The sequence below is a fragment of the Anomaloglossus baeobatrachus genome, chromosome 3 (genome assembly GCF_048569485.1).
Source record: "Anomaloglossus baeobatrachus isolate aAnoBae1 chromosome 3, aAnoBae1.hap1, whole genome shotgun sequence".
NCBI lineage: Eukaryota > Metazoa > Chordata > Amphibia > Anura > Aromobatidae > Anomaloglossus > Anomaloglossus baeobatrachus.
In genome coordinates, this window is record NC_134355.1 from 65,696,367 (window position 1) to 65,717,217 (window position 20,851).

A 20,851-nucleotide genomic window follows, 5' to 3' on the forward strand; every position below is an offset into this window, starting at 1 on the left:
TTTAATTAGCGAGCCAACTAGTTTCCTAGTGCAAAATATGGGTCAATATTTAAAATGCAGGAGATAAGAAATCTATCATTTCCATGCTTGCTAAGATCCGGATATTCATTAAAGGAATCTTACATGTGATATCATTCAAATAATATGATACTAGAATATAGAATTATAGGGCTTTACTATTAACAGATACATTAATGGGACAATATAAAAGGCAGTTATCTTCCAGAGCACCCTAACAATTACATCGAGGGGTAATTGTAGGGGTTCAAAAGTTATAGGTCTACCTGGGGACTGTAGCAGAGCAGTATTAGTTGGGGGACCCGCTACATACATATATGTAAGTTTGTGACAGAATATTCCTTTAATGAGAACCTGTCACCAGATTTGGTGACTATAAGCTGCGGCCACCACCACTGAGCTCTTATATACAGCATTCCAGAATACTGTATATAAGATTGTGGCGCCCCTGAGGCTTCAGTCGGCACTGGGTACTGTATCTCCCTTACGATGTAGCACTCATCCCGGGTAAGGAGAGGTTATCGCTGGTGTTTCTCACATTCACACACCAAACATGGTTAGGTGTTTTCCCACTGGGTGGATAGGGGGGTGGCGATCACGAAGCATGGGACTTTTCCAGTCACTGGGACAGCCACCTGAGGGGCGGGCACCACTTGGGGAAAAGGGAAGGAGCATCTTCACACGAGCATCTTCACACATAGTGAGTTAGCTCTGGGCACAGCTTGGGGTGAGGAGCACAGTTGGGAATTTGGTCCAGGCACATTCTCTCTACCTTAACACTTCTGGGAGCACTGCAAGACCCGTGGCTTGGAGCAGGCTGCTCGACCCAGGTTCTCACAGCTACACGGGATTCCAGGATCTGCAGAGAGTGCAGGAAATAACTGCAGCCGGTTCCATATTCCACATACACCGGGATTGGAAGGACCCGACCAGAAAGGACTCACAGTGGGAACACCGGCGGTGACTTTGAATTGCTCTGGATCGGCTGGGGCCCATTATGGTGGTGACCGGCATCTCCCAGGTAAACCAGGATTGTGGTTAAAAGAAACCTTGTACCCGCAGAGACTGTGTCAGTCTGTCCTAGCCGGCGCTGGCGCCCTGCGCTTCGGCGCCTGTCATTATTACTCCCCTCATCATCCTCCCTGGGTCCCGTTCTACCTGTGGGGAGCAGAAAAATCTTAGCTGCTATAACCATCAGCCTTGGAGAACAGCGACAGCAGTGGTGGCTAATCCCTGGCAGCATACCGCAGGTGGCATCACGATATCAAACCTCCATTATCATTCCTTTCCCCCCATCTTTCTTATTGTACACCTCGGGGCTACGAAGCCGGGTAGGGCCACCCGTGACATCCCCAGACCCGATATCACCGGCCTGGCGACAAGTAACAAGTTTAGCCCGTGGGTGCTACAAGATCCCAGACCACTCTGTATAACATAAAAAACATAAAATAAACATACCATAAAAAAGCTTTCCAATGAGACAAATAGTCCATGCATGTCCATGATGGTTTAAGGCAGAAACTGAATGCAGATATTAGCGGTCAGGAAAAATTTAAAGGTGCTGCCACTGACAACATTGTAATTTAGTGTCCTTGGTAAATATTCTTTTAATGCATTTAAATTAAAAAATCATTTTTTTGTAAACATTCTTTTTTTAAGGCATATTTGTCATGGGGTTACCCACTTTAGGTATAATTTTTATAGGCCTTTTTTTATTATTTTTTTGTTAATTTTATGTTTTGTTTTTTAACCATCAATACGTATGTATATGAATAATGAAGAATAGGAACAACGCTATGATACAGTTCTTTTCATTAGAGCAGGATTAGATCCTAGGACTGATAAATAAGGAAAGCATATCAGCCAGGCTGCAGCCATTTAATAAAGTCGGCATTAACGAAGATTAATGATTGCAGCTTACAATATCAAATAGCAGAAAAAGATGTATAACAATAGCAAGTGGGTGAAAAATTGATAATTGCTTTTGTAGGATTGGGTTATGGAATCTGAGAGGACCTATATGATTACGATTTAAAAAGCAGACGCTAAATGGACCGCAGGAATGTGTAACGGATCCGGCTAAGTCTTCATTGTCCAATTAGTCGTCTCACTGTCCAAACAAAATAACATGGCCCAATATAACAATATATTTTTAGAAACCGTAAAACGGGACCAGAGTATTACATAACAATACAATGACTGATGTGTAATAAATGCATTGTGTGTCTCAGAGAGGAATAATAAGAATAGGGGCTTAAAGGGGTTCCTAAAGCATCCTTAGTAAGTTCTATTTGCTTTGGTAGTATTGATTTACACATACACTTAGATGACCTAGAGGTAGGATTTCTTGATCCGCAGCCATTTCTTTTCACAAAACTGAATTACTATATGCATCAGTAATTTAATGCCGAGTTCCAGGAACAAATGCAGTCTTGGATCAAAAACTGTCCAACAAAATATCACCGGAGCATTCTTTGCAAAGGCACGCATAATAGAAAATTCATTTATTACACATGTCAAACAGCCGATCAACCATCAAGGTTATGACTCCGCTATCATCTCTTGATATTCATGCAATCATCATGGAAATAGAAATGATATTAACAGGCTGCATGTGTTGTACAAGGCTGGAAAGTGCAATTCTTCTTGTGTTACAAGCATCTGAAGGGTGCTTTACACGCTGCGACGTCACTAGCAATTGCTAGCGATGTGGAGCGCGATAGCACCTGCCCCCATCGTACGTGCGATATTTGGTGCTCGCTGCTGTAGCGAACATTATCGCTATGGCAGCGTCACATGCACCTACCTTGTCAGTGACGTCGCTGTGACCGCCGAACAATCCCTCCCTCAAGGGGGAGGTGCGTTCAGCGTCATATCAACATCACTGCAGCGTCACTAAGCGGCCGGCCAATAGAAGCGGAGGGGCGGAGATGAGCGGGACATAACATCCCGCCCACCTCCTTCCTTCCGCATTGCCGGTGGACACAGGTAAGGAGATGTCCGTCGTTCCTGCGGTGTCACACATAGCGATGTGTGATGCCGCAGGAACGACGAACAACATTGTACCTGTGGCAGCAGCGATATTAAGGAAAGGAGCGACGTGGCAATGATCACCGTTTTTGAATGATTTTGAGATTGTTGATCGTCGCTCCTTGGTGTCACACGCTGCGATGACGCTACCGGCGCCGGATGTGCGTCACTAACGACGTGACCCCGACGATGTATCGGTAGCGATGTTGCAGCATGTAAAGCACACTTTACCCCTTCTAAGACCATGGTGAAGCTTGTTATTTGGTCTAGATATGTGAAAACTCACCATCACTATCTTCTACACATATTACATGACTGTAGATGGGGCCATCCTCTCCTCCATATGTCTGTGCTATATGTAAAGATTATGGATGATCGAATACCTCAAATATTCAGCTTCGCGAATATTTGCCGAATAGGTCGCCGCTATTCAACTATTTGCTAATATTCGATGCTCAATGTAAGTCTATGGGAAACCCGAATAACAACTATTCGGAACAATTCGGGCTTCCCATAGACTTACATTGCGCATCGAATATTCATATAGCGGCGAGTTATTCGCCAAATATTCGCAAAGTCGAATATTTGAGGTATTCGATCATCCCTAGTAAAGATGTCTCCAACCTCCCGATCAGGTGAAAACAGCTCTGAAGCCGTAGGAGCTAAGCAATGTTTGGGGCAAAATATAATAGCCCCATATACTGTTTAGTAGCTGCTATGAAATGCTACACCTCATCTCCCCTCTACTTCATTTCACTTGAATGGCAATAAAGAGCACTACTTATATTGGCTACTTAATAATGTACAGGACTATGGTGCTGCACCCCACTCATCGCTTATGTATCAGGTGTTTTCAGCTGTCTGGTTGAAGTGCTGGGTGTCGAACCCCCACTTGAAGCAGTTTTCATCTGATTGACGGTGGTGATATATGTTGGACCCCTACTCAAAGTAGTGTTCAGCTGATCGATGGAGGTGCCGAATGTCAATCTCCCACTCAGGGCAGTTTTCAGATGTTCAATGGGAATACTGGGTGTTGGACCCCCACCTAGAGCAGTTTCTGCTGATCAGTGGAGGTGCCATGTACTGGACTCCTACACACGCAGTTTTCAGCTAATCGGTGGAGGTGTGTGTCGGATTACTACCCAAAGCAGTGTACAGCTGATTGGTGGAGGTGCCGATTGTCATTCTCCCACTCAGGGCAATTTTCAGATGTTCAATGGGAATACTGGGTGTTGGACCCCCACCTGAAGCAGTTTTCAGCTGATCGGTGGAGGTGGTGTGTGTCAGATCACACCCAAAACAGTGTACAGCTGATTGGTGGAGGTGTTGATTGTCATTCTCTCACTCAGGTCAGTTGTCAGATGATCAATGAGAATACTGAGTGCTGGACCACCACTTAGAGGTTTTAGCTGATCAGTGGAGGTGTTGTGTGTCGGATCCCTACCCAAAGCAGTGTTCAGCTGATTGGTGGAGGTGTCAGTGTCAGTCTCCCACTCAGGGCAGTTTTCAGATGATCAATGGGAATACTGGGTTTTGGACATCCACCAAGAGCAGTTTCAGCTGATCGGTGTTGGACCCCAAGTAATCTCATACAGATGATCTATCATCGGAAGAGGTCATCAATTGCAAGCACATGGAAAACACCTTTAATAATTCAAATTCCTATTAGAACAATTTCAAAACATAATGGCAACAAGGTAGAAAAATTATCTATAGGATGTAGTTCATATCGCATATAGACACATGTAGGATAATCATCTCCTGACAGTGTATCATGAAATCCTGTCTTTTTTCAAAGCTAGTCATTTAACTCCATTTATCTTGATATATTTGAGAAAAGGTAAGGATGCATCTGTAGGCATATAATATATTAGATTATGTTGGCATCAGCATACAGTAGAGAAGTTACGGCAACATTCCTTCACATTTGTCATTATTAACAATGGCTACTCTTGCCCTGCCCATTCAAGATACTAAGCTACCCACCAATGTGTATTGTGACTACAGCACAAGAAAAGAGGGCAGTAGATGACAGCCATTTCTATACCATCTGTCCTTGTTTTAAAGCTTTTGTGGGAAATTTTTGAAAAATTTCAGAATTTTACAATCCCAGATCGGGAATGACAATGTAGATAGAAATGACTATGTATGTACGATTTATCAGGGAGACTCTAATATAAGCTAGACATATACTAGACTCCTTTACCTTTCTTATATTACCACTTGATTGGCTTATTGTAGATATTGCCACAATTTGTACCATTGTATATCATAGTATAACAAATCACATTTTTCTTTATTATAGATACATTTGAACATTTCACAAAACTGATAGGACACAAAGTGTAAAAATTTGCAAAACATTTAGTGCAAGGCATTTTGCCAGTTTTACAATAGAAATTAAGTCAGAATTAAGTCAGAATACTGGCACACTTAGATTAGTAAATTACTCATAATGTGTATAGCCATCTAACCATCTTTAAGGTAACCATAGCTATACTTACGAGGTGAATTATAACTGCTTTAAGTGGTTAAAGGGGTTGTCTGAAAGCTGAATAAACTTTCATTTAAATCCCTATCTATTTTTTGATTTTTTTTCCCTTACTTCCTCTCTGATGATGCTTTGTTTGAAAATCCCAGTGCATGCTGTGATACTCAAACAAAGTGTCATCAGGTGGCAGAGTTTGTTGTCACTACTACAGTCTCTGCCCAATCCCTGAAACAAAGCAGCATTAGTGATGCTCAATTCAGGGGCTGATCCGTGTGCTATCATTGTGCGATTTGCACAGTGATAGTGCACTCTGTGTTGCCGGCTCAGATCAATAGAGCTGGAATCAGGGCAGCAAGCACTATCAGTGCACAGTGTTAGTGCACCCAATGGTGTTCAGAGACCAGCATTGCTCCTGCAAGTGAGCTCACTTGCGGGGTTGTCACTGGTCTCTGAACGCCACTAGATAATCTAACAATCAGTGCGCATTTTTTCTGCTGCATGCTGTCACTAGGAAAATCGCACAGGAGTGTCACTGATGGCGCTTCATTTCAGGGAAGGGGTAGAGGCTGTGACATTAACCACAGCATCTTCCCCCTCATGACGCTTTGTTTGAGCAACCCAGCATGAATTCTCAAACAATGCGTCATTAAGGCCCCTTTACACACTGCAACATCGCAAACAACATCGCTGTAACGTCACCGGTTTTGTGATGTAATAGCGACCTCCCCAGCGACATTGTAGTGTGTGACACGCATCAGCGACCTGGCCCCTGCTGTGAGGTTGCTGATCACTACACATCTCTCAAGACCATTCTTTGGTCCTTTGTTTCCCGCTGTGCAGCATGATCGCTAGAAAGTCTGTGTGTAAAGGGGACTTTACAGCGACTTCGTTAGCGACTTCCCTTTCAAAAAGCTGCTTTACAACGTCCCCAATGACTAGCTAGGTCGTTCTGCAGGTCCGTATCGCTGTTGCGTTGTTTTCCAGGTTTGCCTGTTTGAAAGCTCACCAGCGACTCACCAGAGACTTTGTAGCGATCCCGGCGAGGTTGGGATCCCTGGTGGGATCGCTAGAAAGTCTCAGTGTGTAAAGGGGCCTTTAGAGAGGAAGTAGGTAAAAAAAAATCAAAAAGCAGGATAATGTAGTGAGGGAAGAATAGGAAATTTTTAATGCTGCCCTATTAGAAACTAGTTTAGATTAGGGATTAAATACATACATAAGGATTTAGTTGAAAATGTACTGAGCCTTCGGACCACCCCTTTAATTCACTATAGAAATAACACAACCTGGCATAATATGCACATTATACAATCTTAAAAACAATCCTCCATGGACTTATAACACATACCTCATGAACAATTCTCAAAATAAAACCTCAATGTAGGTGTAAGGAAACAGTGAATTGTCAAGAAACCAAGCCAGAGCTTATACTTCTTTAGAAACAGCTTGAGGGAAAGAAACATGCTAAAATTTGTGATCTCTGCCTTCTTATACTTTCCAAGTTTAAAGCATGTTTTGTATCATACATTGTAAGATCGTCCCAGGGACCCACAATAGAATTTCTTTTGTGAGAGATAAAAGTGTACAAATCCTTCAAAGTAAACTGGATTCAAAAAGTAACAAATGTCAAAAAGTGAAACAGCTGCCTTTTGAGATCCTAACATAGAGTGAATCAGATTTCTTTTTGCTAGTAATAAGCCTTAACACCAATCAATGGCCACACGAGGATAGTTGCATTTCACTGTTTTTGTTGCCATGTAATATAAAAATGGAAGCTAAAATCGACCATAAATGGTTTGTATTGAACTTAACATTTGCCACTGAAAGCCCTGCTTTCAGGAAAACTGATCTTTACGCCTGCCGGCAGCCTCAGGCTTTCAGTTGTATGGGTGTGTTGGCGTGGCTTCAGTCACCGTTCAGTGCATAGTAAGTGGCAGCTGTAACCAAGACCCCAGCACTGACTGACAGCTGGCTCTGTAACTCATGCAATGCTGAGCCGGCCATCAGTCAGTGCTTGGGGCACGCCTACAGCCGTCGCTCACTATGTACAGAGAGGTGACGGAAACCATGGCGCAGAGGTTACTGGGAGGAATAAAGTTAATTTCCTCCCAGCAGCGGGGCTCTCAGTGCGTCGGCCACACAGTGTCAGAAAACTAATAACCCTATATCTGCAGGTTACTAGCACTTTGTTTAGATGACAGGTTCCCTATAAATATTCAGTTAGATTATTTTTTTCTGATGATATCATAGATTTACATAAATAGCCTCCAAAATTAAGAAAATCTTTAAACTTTATTTCCTCATTGATTACACCAAATACAACTGTACTCAAAACTGAAAAAACCCAAAGCCTCGATTCATCAGTTCCTGTTTTTTGTCTAGTTTTGTGTGTTTTGCACCTTTACTTTGTTTTTACCTAATTCATTATTCTATTTGGGACATTTTTTAGTTTATTTTATACTTTCCCCCTAATAGAATTTTATGCACGTTTCTCAAAAGGGAAGAAACCTTTTTTAACTTTGCACTAAATTCATGAACTGTGTGCACCATCTTAATGAATTTGGGGCATTAAACATCAGAGAATATCACAAGCTATCGCTCACTGAAACCCTAACACATCCTCATGCTAGGCCAGGAATTCTTGCCACGACTAGGTCCAAGATGTTTTACACATGAACAGAAACTTCCCGGACGTAGTTGTGGTGGACAAGTCAGCCTAAAGTGCCCGTTATAAGGTCAAGGCACACATCCTGACATCACATCCCGGCCTAGCCTGAAAAGGCTTTGGGTTTCAGCTTTGGCACACAACTGGTGGTAAGAACAGGTGATGAGGACAAAACAGAGAAGAGCACGCAGTGAAGGTGGCCAAGAACAGATCGGTAAGGTAAGTATTCATTTTTCTTATATCTTTGCTGTTCTCTATGGTTCAGCAAAATAGCACCCAACCAGCCTCCGCCTAGTTAAATTCTCGTGGGGTGAATTGCAAAAGTTGCATATTTTAGACAATATGGATTTCTGTAAATTTAAGAAGAATTCAATTTTACTCAAATAAATTCTCTCAGCTTTAGTGGGTAGATACATTCAATAGCTGTTAGCCTAACCAACCCCGTTTGGTTGTTCATACAGGCCTGAAATCTAAAGCAAGACAGGGGAGTAAGTCATTGCCAGATGTCTGTGAAAGTGGATTATCTTTCTTAATAGAAAGTCTCAACAAGACAATCCTTTCTTACTTCATCATTAGCCAACAAATGGCTGCAGAACACCCAAAACACATTAGATACTCTTCGTTCCCATCAAAGTTTCATGGATTGTTTGGGTAACCTTCATCTAATGTGTATGGATTCCATTATTTAAAGTTGTTTGGAGAAGTCTTACTACTAGAATTAATTTAGTATTCTTTGGACCAGGCTTTAAAATGGCCACCAGTGATTTTCTTAACTAACCATTTTGCTAGGGGAAGAAAATCACTAGTGACCAATGTACTTCTTTCAAGTTCTAGTTGCCAAAAATGATTCACCAATATTACCAAATAGGTCCTCATACCAAGCGTTTTGGACCCATGTGAGTAGACATGTATTGAGATTTGATGAATTTTGGGACTTTCATCAATTATGAATTCTATTTCCATTATATATACAGTACACACCAAAAGTTTGGGCACACCTTCTCATCTCTAGAACAACTGTTAGGAGGAGACTTTGTGTACCAGGCCTTCATGGTAAAATAGCTGCTAGGAAACCACTGCTAAGGACAGGCAACAAGCAGACGAGACTTGTTTGGGCTAAAGAACACAAGGAATGGACATTAGACCAGTAGAAATCTGTGCTTTGGTCTGATGAGTCTAAATTTGAGGTCTTTGGATCCAACCACCGTGTCTTTGTAGAAAAGGTGAATGGATGGACTCTACATGCCTGGTTCCCACCGTGAAGCATGGAGGAGGAGGTGTGATGGTGTGGTGGTGCTTTGCTGGTGACACGGTTGGGGATTTATTCAAAATTGAAGGTATACAGAACCAGCATGCCTACCACAGCATCTTGCAGCGGCGTGTTATTCCATCCGGTTTGCGTTTAGTTGGACCATCATTTCTTTTTCAACAGGACAATGACCCCAAACACACCTCCAGGCTGTGTAAGGGCTAGTTGACCAAGAAGAAGAGTGATGGGGTGCTACGCCAGATGACCTGGTCTCCACAGTCACCGGACCTGAACCCAATCGAGATGGTTTGGGGTGAGCTGGACCGCAGAGTGAAGGCAAAAGGGCCAACAAGTGCTAAGCATCTCTGGGAACTCCTTCAAGACTGTTGGAAAACCATTTCCGGTGACTACCTCTTGAAGCTCATCAAGAGAATGCCTAGAGTGTGCAAAGTAGTAATGAAAGCAAAAGGTGGCTACTTTGAAGAACCTAGAATATAAGACATATTTTCAGTTGTTTCACACTTTTTTAAGTATTTATTTCCACATGTTTTAATTCATAGTTTTGATGCCTTCAATGTGAATCTACAATTTTCAGAGTCGTGAAAATAAAGAAAACTCTTTGAATGAGAAGGTGTGTCCAAACTTTTGGTCTGTACTGTATATCTATATTTTATTGTTAAGATCTTCTTTCTATGAAAACCAATTTTCAAGTAATTGTGGTGATCATCTGGGGATGTTTTACTGTATAAATTAATATAATAGCTAAAAATCTACTAATATGAGAATGTTTCTCACACCTCCCAACCGTCCCGGATTCAGCAGGACTGTCTCGAATTGAGGGCTCACTCTCTAGAGTCCTCCTATTCACTGCTCTTGTCCCGACTTCTCCTCTCAGTTCAGTGAATAAATTAACTTGCGCAGTACATAAATCAAATTCTCATCTGCTCTGGTTTCGCACGACAGGACTTGAACTCATGAGCTTGGGAGCTCTTTGTCCTCTTTGTCCAGAGAATGAATCCAGGATAAAGAACTGTATCAGTTGAACACAGATTTCTATAATACAATAATTATTTTTAATAAAAATATATTACTTACAATGTGCAGCTCTAAGTAATCACCCAGTCCCGTAGAGCTGTCCACTCGAACCAATACTGCTTCTTTTTGTGCAGTGCTAAACCCTATGGCCAGTCTGTCTGCACGTGTGCTGGGCCGATCGTTCGGTGGCCATGTGTATGTTATTTGTCCTCCTCCTTTACTAAAGATATATGTTGTCCCAGCTGTGGAAACAAAAGAAAGATATTCATCATGTAAAATCTTTGTGTAAAGAGAAAGTCAAACTTTGAAGACAACTTTTGCATTGACTCTTGGCTATAATATAACTAACTAAACAGCACCCTAAAATATGTCCAAAAAATGCCAAAAATAATACAATATCTGAGAACCACGTGGACACCATGTTAACCTGCAAATTAAAATATAATAATTATTTTATCAAGAATCTTCAATAATTGTATTTATTTACAACAAAAAGAGGTCGCCTTTCCATTGGCTGTTGGGCTCACATAAAACTAGCCATTTTTGTGTGCTAAGTATCTCAATTGTTACATATTTTTCATAGCCGTAATGAATGTCTATATTCCCATATTCATTGTTACACATATCTTAACACTACAGAGTGCAACTGTCTCCTTCTTGTTTTGTATTTATTTACCTAAATTTAATTGGGATTATGAAACACCGGTGTCATGTACTTTATTTCAGAGCTTAGCTGTCTACGGCCGACATTGAGGGAACTTATGTTGAAGGCCAGTTGATGTATTTTTTAACCCAAACTTCAGCATGTGTAATCAGACCATGGTCCAATGTCTCCATTATAAGATCAGAGCTCTGTCTACTACGGGGTCTGGATACCTATTGGATTTGGATACTCTGATGAAATTGAACTGTCAAGACCTATGCCAGTTATACAGCATAAAGGGATTGTCACCGCATACTGATTATCACCCCTCAGGAAGAAGCATAAGTGAAACGCACGTCAGGGGACACTCCACGAGTCTGAGCAGCTCCTTTTCTTGGTATGTGCATTATTATTGAGTTTTTTGTTTCATTCATTTCTTTACCTAATATGTGTGCATACCTAGACTGGGTACTATATCTGTTAGTGAAATAATACATCATATCTTTTAAAGCGATCTATGGAATTATTCTCATGGATTTATTGTGGATATTTCTGTGCTTACATATATTACTCTTTATTAACAATATCAGTAAGATTTATGTCTGCTTTAACTATTGCATTGATTGAGTTTAGTGTATGCTATTTAGAATTTTTATAAAAGCACAAGCACTTTCCCACAGACATGTGAATTTTATCCCTTTCCATCATTTTTTTTTTATCATTTTATGGCTATGTTATTTGATATATCCGTTTACCAACATGCATAGGTACTTTTTCTGTCATAAATTTATGCATGATATTTAGTCTTTTTCAATATATATATAATGATTAGCATTTTTTGAAATTCCGGCTGATTTAGTACCAGTTTATTGTTCTTAAAAAAACCTCTTTTTTGAAGTATTCATGCATTTTGTACCTACTTAGCCATTGTGAATTGAACAGTAAATTTCAAATCTTTTTTTTTAACTGTGTGTTGTTTTAGATATTATTAATAAAAATATTAATTTTTCTATTTTCCTCAATTATTTTTAGTTTTTTTTTGAGGGAACCTATGTTGAAGGCCAGTTGATGTATTTTTGAATCCAAACTTGAGTACAGTGGAAACTTGGATTATGAGTAACTTGGTTTGAGAGCATTTTGCAAGATAAGTAAAGATTTTTAAAAAATGTGTAACTTGGTTTAAGAGCAATGCTTTGCAATAAGAGAAAATACTACCCGTGCACACTTCCGGTTCTGTCCTTTCACCGCGCTCTGACCCGCTCTGGAGGTAACTTTCTATACATATGTACTGTACACAGTATACCATTGTACAGTACAGTATATACTATATAGCATGTCTATCAATTTGCATTTGTGGATATAGTATTGTACTTTCTTATTAATAACTAGTACAGCACATTGCTTATACTGTACCTCTTACATACCAACAATTCTATTGTAAGCAAACGTTGCAGTTTAATTTGTATTATATGTTCTTTACTGTACAGTATTTTGTATTAGTGTACTGTAATAATTTTGTATGAATACAGTACATTACTGTAATAAGTTTGTATAAATACAGTAAAAGATTTTGGGTTATGGAACGAGTTGTCTGCATTTCAATTATTTCCTATGGGAAAATTTGCATTGATATAAGAGTAACTTAGTTTAAGAGCACAGCCAAAGAACAAATTATGTTCGTAATCCAAGGTTCCACTATATATGTAATCAGACCATGGTCTAATGTGTCCACTATCGTATCAGTCCTCTGTCTACTACTGGGTCTGGATACCTATTGGATTTGGATACTCTGATGAAATTGAACTGTCATGACCTGTGCCAGTTACAAAGCATAAAAGGCTTGTCACCCCATACTGATGATCTCTTTGTCATATCATGATATCATTAGGGGTCCAACATCTGGCACCCCCGTGATCAGCTGAAAGCAGCTCTAATGGCGGCCAGATGTAAACAAATTAATGGAGCAGTACAGAGCAGCTCCATACAATGTGTTGAAGCTTTCGCCGGATACGGCAAATGAGCTTCTATTCTACGAAGCCCCAGTCATGAGTATAGGAGATGTTTTGCAATAACCGGCAGCAGCCACTGCACTTTGAATGCTGCTCCTTTCCATTTATTTCCAAATATCATTTGCCTGGTGGGCGTGATGGGTTTCGGACCTCAACCAACCAACCTCATATTGATCACCTATCTTTGTGATCATGGTCATGAATATGGTCTCACTAAACAACCCCTTTAATTTATTCGAAGATCTAAAGAAACCCATTATTAATATATAGTCAAAAGCGTGGGCACTTTAAGTTCTTCTAATATAATTCTTCTATATGTTCAGCTTATAAAAAAAAGATCAAATAATCTGTAAAGTAAATATGAAGATCTTTGTGGCCCACTGATTGCTTTACGCTTTATATCCATTGTTTTTCCATGTTTCTCTAAGAGCTTGACTACTGCACTTCACTTCTTTTTCCCCCCTGCATCAGCCCATCACTTGTCACTCCATTTGGTTTCTTCACTCTTGCTATGACACATAATTAAAGTGAGTTTCCATAGCAATACATAGAAATATATCCTCTTTGATCTGCCATGGGGCTAGATGGAATCAAGAACCTTGATAACTTCTGTAGCAGATGAAATGTTTATCTGGGCGTCTAGTTTCTTCTTTCTGATGAATTGATTCCATGTACTGCTTTTTTTATTACTATACTATATCAATGATTTTTTAACTACTTTATTATTCTATTAGTATATTCTTTATTTTCTAAATGTTACATTTGACTTTTTTTCAAGCGTGCGCCCCCATAACAATTTGTTTCCCGTTCAGTTATCTGTTACATTATGATATTCATGTGTTACAGATCCAGGATAGTAAATCATCTCGGGTTTTGCTCATTCACTAGGTGGATAGTCACCTATTTACACTAAAAAAATGATTTCGAAATGAGTGTTTTGAAGACCAGTTTGCGGTAAACTTTCATTATAAATGCGTCATTAGACACTATTATACACAGCCTTGTTTGTAAAAAGTTGGGTCAAATTGTTGAAGGCTTTTTTGTATTTTAAAGAGGTGGTTCACTACTCTTTAATAGTGGCCACATCCCTGTAAAACTGATAGGGAAGGCTTTTTCTAAATACCTTGTTCAGCCAATTCTGTCTCTGAGTAGCGCTATTGTGGACCACTCATCCCCATGAAGTGACTCCCCGGGATCCACGAGCTCTGAGATCCAGTGATGTCATGTCAACTTCCAGTTGACCCGATATCACCAAGGCCGGTCCCAGTCTCCGTGACACTTCTCATCACAGCCCAGTATGTTGCATGCTCTCTCCTTCACTGCAGTATGCCACAAGCAGGAGCGATGCTGGGCTGTGACGCTGGGCTGTGACGAGCGGTGAAACAGCGCCCACAGCCCAGTCACTCATGAAGTCTGGGATCGGGTGACGTCGAGTCAACTGGAATTTGACGTGACATCACCAGACCCAAAAGGTCACGGAGACCAGGGTGTCATTTCATGGGGATGAGTTGACCGCAATAGCTCCGCACAGAGGCACAATTGGCTGAACAAGGTATCTAGAAAAAGCCTTCTCTATCAGTTTTATAGAGATGTGGCCACGATTGCAGAGTAGTCAACCACCTCTTTAACAATTTGACATATTTTAAGCCCAATGCCTTTTTTATACCCCCCTTCACCTTTTTAATTTAAACTACCTAGTGACTCAGAAGAGGTATTTGAAAAATAAAATGTATCTGGAGCAAGGAAGGTAGGGTTGTGGCTCAAATTGAGACAGAATTCTGTTTTAGTAAATTTATCCCTGTGGAGTTTAGATCATTTTAACTGCAGGTCAATCACGAATCCTAACACAGAGAAGGGATCTAACGTTCCAGAAACATATCCTCGCCTCTTTGTTGCACTGTAACCCTGTGTTCTGCACATCCGTAAATGAAGCAACTTTCCATCCTAAGCTTCTTACATTGATATTTAGTATAAATGATTCTCAGTTGATAAAATATCTTTCATGTTAGTAAAAAAAAAACCCCAATTGCTTCTTTACCATTACAAATTTGTGCCCATGCACCCGGCAAACTGTGTTTAAGGTAAGGTGAAGAATGCTCGGAGTATAAAATTTCAATATGATTTCAAGGCAGCTGGCTAGGAATAAATGTTCCCAGTCTCTGATTTGAAAGGGATTTAGTAATGTTGCACTTGCTATAGACAAGTAAATGAGGGATTAAATTATAATCTCATATAGTCAGAGGACTTTGTAGCCAGACCTGGATTTGTAGCGGTAATACACACAGCTTAGTTTAGGATGGTGAAAGGGCTAAAATGGCAACTCTGCACATTTTTCAATATTGTTTACAAAAAGATTGGGTCAGAAGGCTAAGAAATAAACCAAAATTGTGTTTAGTGATGTTTCAGAGTTTCCGCTGTTGTACAGAACCATAAAGTATACTGAAATTCATCTGTAAATAAAGTTCTGTCACCAGGTCAATAGTGGCCATTAGAGATGAGCGGACCCGTGGAGTTCGGTTTGGCAGAATCAGTTTGGTTTGGGACTTGGACTTGACCTGAACCCCAATGGAAATCACTAACTGGGCACTTCGCAGGTCTCTGCCCACATACAGCCAGCCATAAATAGAATACTTCCGGGAGAGGGTGCATGAGGTTTTTCCATTTTTTTGTTGGTGCACACTACATCCGATAGCTCTGTTGTTACCCCCAGTGCAAGCGGATCAAACACTGCAAGCGGCTCGCACTGGGCTGAGCACTGAACTCCAAACCCCAACTTCATCTTTTGGTAAAGTTTGTGTTCGGTACGATTGGATTAAAGATTTCTCCTGGTGAAATTCTTAAATTATTTCCAAAGCCAATAATAAAGTGTTGACATAGTCTGGTGTCATCAGGTTGTTTTACAATGAAACATAACCCTTTAATGCAAAATTATGTTTATGTACTTGATTGAGGGGGTCTCCATGTGTGAAAATACTCACCAATGTAGTCTACCAAAAATGCACAGTACTTTTACGCGCTTTCCAATGTAGTATGTACAGGAGATAACGCTGTGGAGCAAAGAAGCACAATAGGGTCTTACCCGGTAGGGAACAAATGACAGAAATTAGGCACACTCACCTATTGCGGTTGTGAAAGTCACAACCCCTGAAAAACACGTGCAGAGATGGTAACAGCCGCAGCCCCGAGGTTAGATGTAGAAACAATAGAAGAAGAAATCGGGTATATGCCGCGCTATCACCACGGAATCCGATGTTAATTTAATTCCTTTATTCTTTGTACTGGTCAACGCGTTTCAGAGACATCTGTCTCCTTCATCAGGACATCAAAGGAATCAAAGGAACGGTATCTAACATCAGATTCCGTGGTGATAGCGCAGCGTAAATCCGATTTATTCTCCAATTTGTATCAATGGAGTATTTAAGCACTGTTCCCAAGATGGCCAGGATCACTGGCATGCACTTGTAATTCTGTATGCAGGCCAGCTTCACACTCTGCCTCATATACTGTAGCAGCTTTGGAGAGCACATAGTTCAGGCCAGCAGATCAATAGTACACAGCAGTCCTGCTCTCTCTTTCCCCTTTTCTTTCATTGGGTAAGACCCTATTGCGCGGTTTCTCCACAGTATTGCAAATTTAGAAAGAGCACCTGGCCTACAAAAAGCATGAAGCTGTCAACCGGGGAATCCGCTTGCAAAGCTCTCTTTATCTATGTTAGTGTATACAGGGACGGTTAGGCAGGGGTTAGAAATATGCACCTAGAACTGCTCGTGCGTCTGGGTGCATATAGGACCTGACAGGTTCCCTTTAAATATACCTTGACTTATTCTTTCTTAATACATTGGATACAAATCTATATATTACTATGGTTTTACATAGGTTTTCGTGATACTTGTATGGCAATCTCAGATCGATGCGAGTATGTTACGGCATGTATTTTTGAACATTTCTTTATCTGAAGTCAGGTAAGAAATGAAAGACAATTAGTAGTCAGCTCATACAGCACAAACCTCAAAGTCAAGAGAAGAAATCAGGCTCGGAGCCAAGTGACCTGAAACGCTGACAGACCCAATGGATCAATAAGTACTAGCTCCCCAGATACAGAACATAACACTAGGGCAATCTGAATCTACCTTTCGGGCAAACTGCCATCATTGTGCAAAGACGATAAGTTCAGGCAAGTAAAAGAAACCCTGCACGGTCTTCTTCTTTCATACAGAATAATGGATAGTGATGATCATATATGTTAAGATTTTTTTATTTATACGCTATATTCAGCCCCTTTGTAGGCTAAGCTTCCGCTACACAGTGTACAATGTTATAATATGCCAAGGAAATCTCTAAAATTTTAATTCAGAATATATACTGCCTGCATTAGCAATGTGAAGACACTGACTACCTCATGTATCTTCATTATAGCTGTCCAACTAATAACATACAAAGTACTAAAACAGAAGATAAGTCATCTATAAAAATGAGAACCCAAGTATTGTAATGCATGGCCATGCCTGCCTTTCGATAATTTAGGGAATCAGTAGATTATATAGAAAAAAGGAATCCTAATTTATCAAAGCTTTTGAGCTAAAAATCTGGGGTAAAAAGTGTTAAATAGTAGTACATTTTTTGTGCAACATAGGGCACCTTCACATTGTTTTTACCTAAGTTCCGTGGTCCCATCGGATGTAGACTCCACCTGCTCTATGCCCAAAATGGTGCAAGACAGAGCACACGATGGCTCCTGTATGCTCCATTATAGTCAATGGCTCCATCACCACATGCGTCCGAAACACATATTGCAAGAGGGTTCGGACGGAAGCTTCGATGGCACCACTGAACGTTGGTAAAAACTCAATATGAAAGCAGTCTTAGGGCGGCTTTGCACACTACAACATCACAGGTGTGATGTCGGTGGGGTCAAATCGAAAGTGACGCACATCCAGCATCACTTGCGATGTCGTAGTGTGTAAATCCTAGATGATACGATGAACGAGCGCAAAAGCGTCGTTATCGTATCATCGGTGCAGGCTCTGACATTTCCATAATGCCGGTGCCGCGACAGGTATGATGTAGTTCCTCGTTCCTGCGGCAGCGCACATCGCTGTGTGTAAAGCCGCAGGAGCGAGGAACATCTCCTACCAGCCTCCAGCAGCTATGCGGAAGGAAGGAGGAGGGCGGGATGTTTACATCCTGCTCATCTCCGCCCCTCCGCCGCCATTGGCCGCTTGCCGTGTGACGTCGCTGTGACGCCGCAGGACCCGCCCCCTTAGGAAGGAGGCGGGTCGCCAGCCAGAGCGACGGTCGCAGGGCAGGTGAGTGCATGTGAAGCTGGTGTAGCGATAATTATCGCTACGCCAGCTATCACAAGATATCGTACCTGCGACAGGGGCGGGGACTATCGCGTGCGACATTGCAGCATTGGCTTGCGATGTCGCAACGTGCAAAGCCCGCCTTAGAGTTGTTTTGTGACTTTTGGTGTTTTCACCTCAGTTTCTCCCAGCTCCATCTCAATGATCAGAGCCGAGGTTAGACGGGTTGGGACAGGAACATGATGCCACATCTCGTCTAATTCCTGACCTTAAACCAGAAATCTTAGTCCGGTCACTGGCTGGAGTTAGAAAAACGTAGCGAGGCACAAGCCACCTATCAGGTGCTCCTGATTCATTCAGAATAATGTTCCCCAAGAGCGTCTGACTCTACGCCCAAGTCCTCTGTGAAAACTGCCGGTGCAGATGAATCAGAGCCATATTGTTTTTTTTCATTTGGAGATTATCACAGAAGTCTTCACTACACCACAAGCATAGTTGACTTTGTCATGTCCAATTAGGAATTTCCACTAAAAAGGCCACTGTATGGTACGTGTAGTATTGCAAAACAACTATTCATATTGGCGAGTAATATCTTAAAGGGAACCTGTCCGGTCCCCTACGCCAGTTAACCCAGCAGCATTGATACCTGTATGCCCAAATTCCCTCCCTAACCAGCCCTGTACAACGCTATTCACTAATATGAATGTTTAAAACAAGCGTTATAAAGCTCACTTTCCCTAAGCTAATTAGGGCCTTGACTAGTTGCAGGTGCATTCCCCAAACTAGATCCCCAGACTAGTCAGCCCGCTTTCCATGTGATGCCCCTGTGGGCGTGATAACATGATTTCCGTGAGCCAGCGTCACTGCCAGCTCCTGGAAATCTTGCGCATATGCGTGGCTCATTCTGGTCATGTTAGTGTGCCTCAAAAGCAGGGTGGATGTTTCCAAGCTTCATTAGGTGCACTGCGCATGGCCAGAAATTCATAGGATGCATCTTCTGAACTTTCGGTCATGAGCAGATGCAGCCGAAATGTGCCACACGCATGCTTTGAGAATTCCATTGGTTGGAATTGATGCAGGGTCATGAAAATTTTGTTATTACGCCCACAGGTGCATAATAACATGAAAAGATGGCCACCTAGTCAAGGGAACTAACATCCCTGTGACTAGGCTTTAATTAGCATAGAAATATTGAGGTTTATAAGTTATTTTTAAACAATATTACTGAATAGCATTACACAGGGCTAGTTAGGGAGGGAATTTGGGCACACAGCCATAAATGCTGCTAAGTTCGAGGGCATATGGGACTTGAAGAAGCGAAGTTGTTACCTATCAATAGGATAGAGAATACTTTATTAACTGCTTGGCGTCCAACTGCTGTAAGCCCCAGCGAAACCAAGAACAGGACTATGCAAAACCCCGTTTCAATGGAAAGGAAGTCAAGCGTGGGCAGCTCTGCTCCATATATTGTCTACAAGACTGGTGGAAACAGCTGAGCTCTCTATTCTGCTATCGCTGACAGTACATATTAGACACCAACTGCAGAAACTAATGTATCACTAGACCTTGGTGTCACGCTCGGTACAGGAAAGAACCAAGTGAGCGGCGAAAGGCAAGGGAAGGGGACCCCTGTGTCTAGGGAAGGGGGAGATGGTGACCCCTGACTGAACCTACTGCTGGTTCCTGGGGTCCCTCACCACCCTAGATAGGTTCCGCACTTATGCACCGAGCCAGATACCTGACCCTAGGTATCCCTAGTACTGGGACCTAAATAGGGAACGGATGGAATGAGATCTTTGTCAACCCCACTAAACACTATAGAAGGAGGACACACAAGGGGAAAATGCATTAGCTACTTATCCACAGATGACACAGGCCGTAGTTCTGCAAGCTTCAGCAATGATACAACAGATGAGAGCAAGCCACCTGCTTGCAACCAGAAGTAGAATAAACTGAGTAATATCACCAGCATCAGTCCAGGGTAGATGGGAGTATTTAAGTACCAAGAGAATACTGATGATTAGCAGCTGGATGGAAGGCGAGCTCCTGCTGGGTCCAAAAGGGGGAGAGATGAAAAGCCAGCTTGAAACCTACCTATTGCAATGAATACTAACAGCAGGAAAAATAGAAAGGCAGGGATCATTTTGCACAGGCAAACACTGGGACCTTCTATAGCCAGAAACCACATGACTGTCTGTGACACTTGGTATTCTGAGGAACCAAAATGTCCAAATTAGTTGACTAATCTTACCCATTAATACAACCTTACAGAAGGACCATGTTAACAGATAATCCTCCTGCTACTTCCTTTCTACTTGTTTTGGTTTAGTCTATATCCCATTAAAATAGGATTTATCAGTTCCAGAAATGCATAGTATGAACAAGGGACGGACATTTATATCCTTTACATC

The 20,851-nt window shown here is 41.5% G+C and overlaps 1 protein-coding gene across 14 annotated transcripts in view; it reads right to left on the reverse strand.

Moving 5' to 3' along the window:
• NRXN1 (neurexin 1) overlaps positions 1-20,851 on the reverse strand; it is a 2,061,945-nt gene that overhangs the window by 469,486 nt on the left and 1,571,608 nt on the right. For all 14 annotated transcript variants that reach the window (XM_075339225.1, XM_075339229.1, XM_075339228.1 and 11 more), the window contains one exon: positions 10,546-10,727. In XM_075339225.1, coding sequence (XP_075195340.1) covers positions 10,546-10,727 — 182 coding nt within the window. The remainder of the gene's footprint in view (positions 1-10,545; positions 10,728-20,851) is intronic.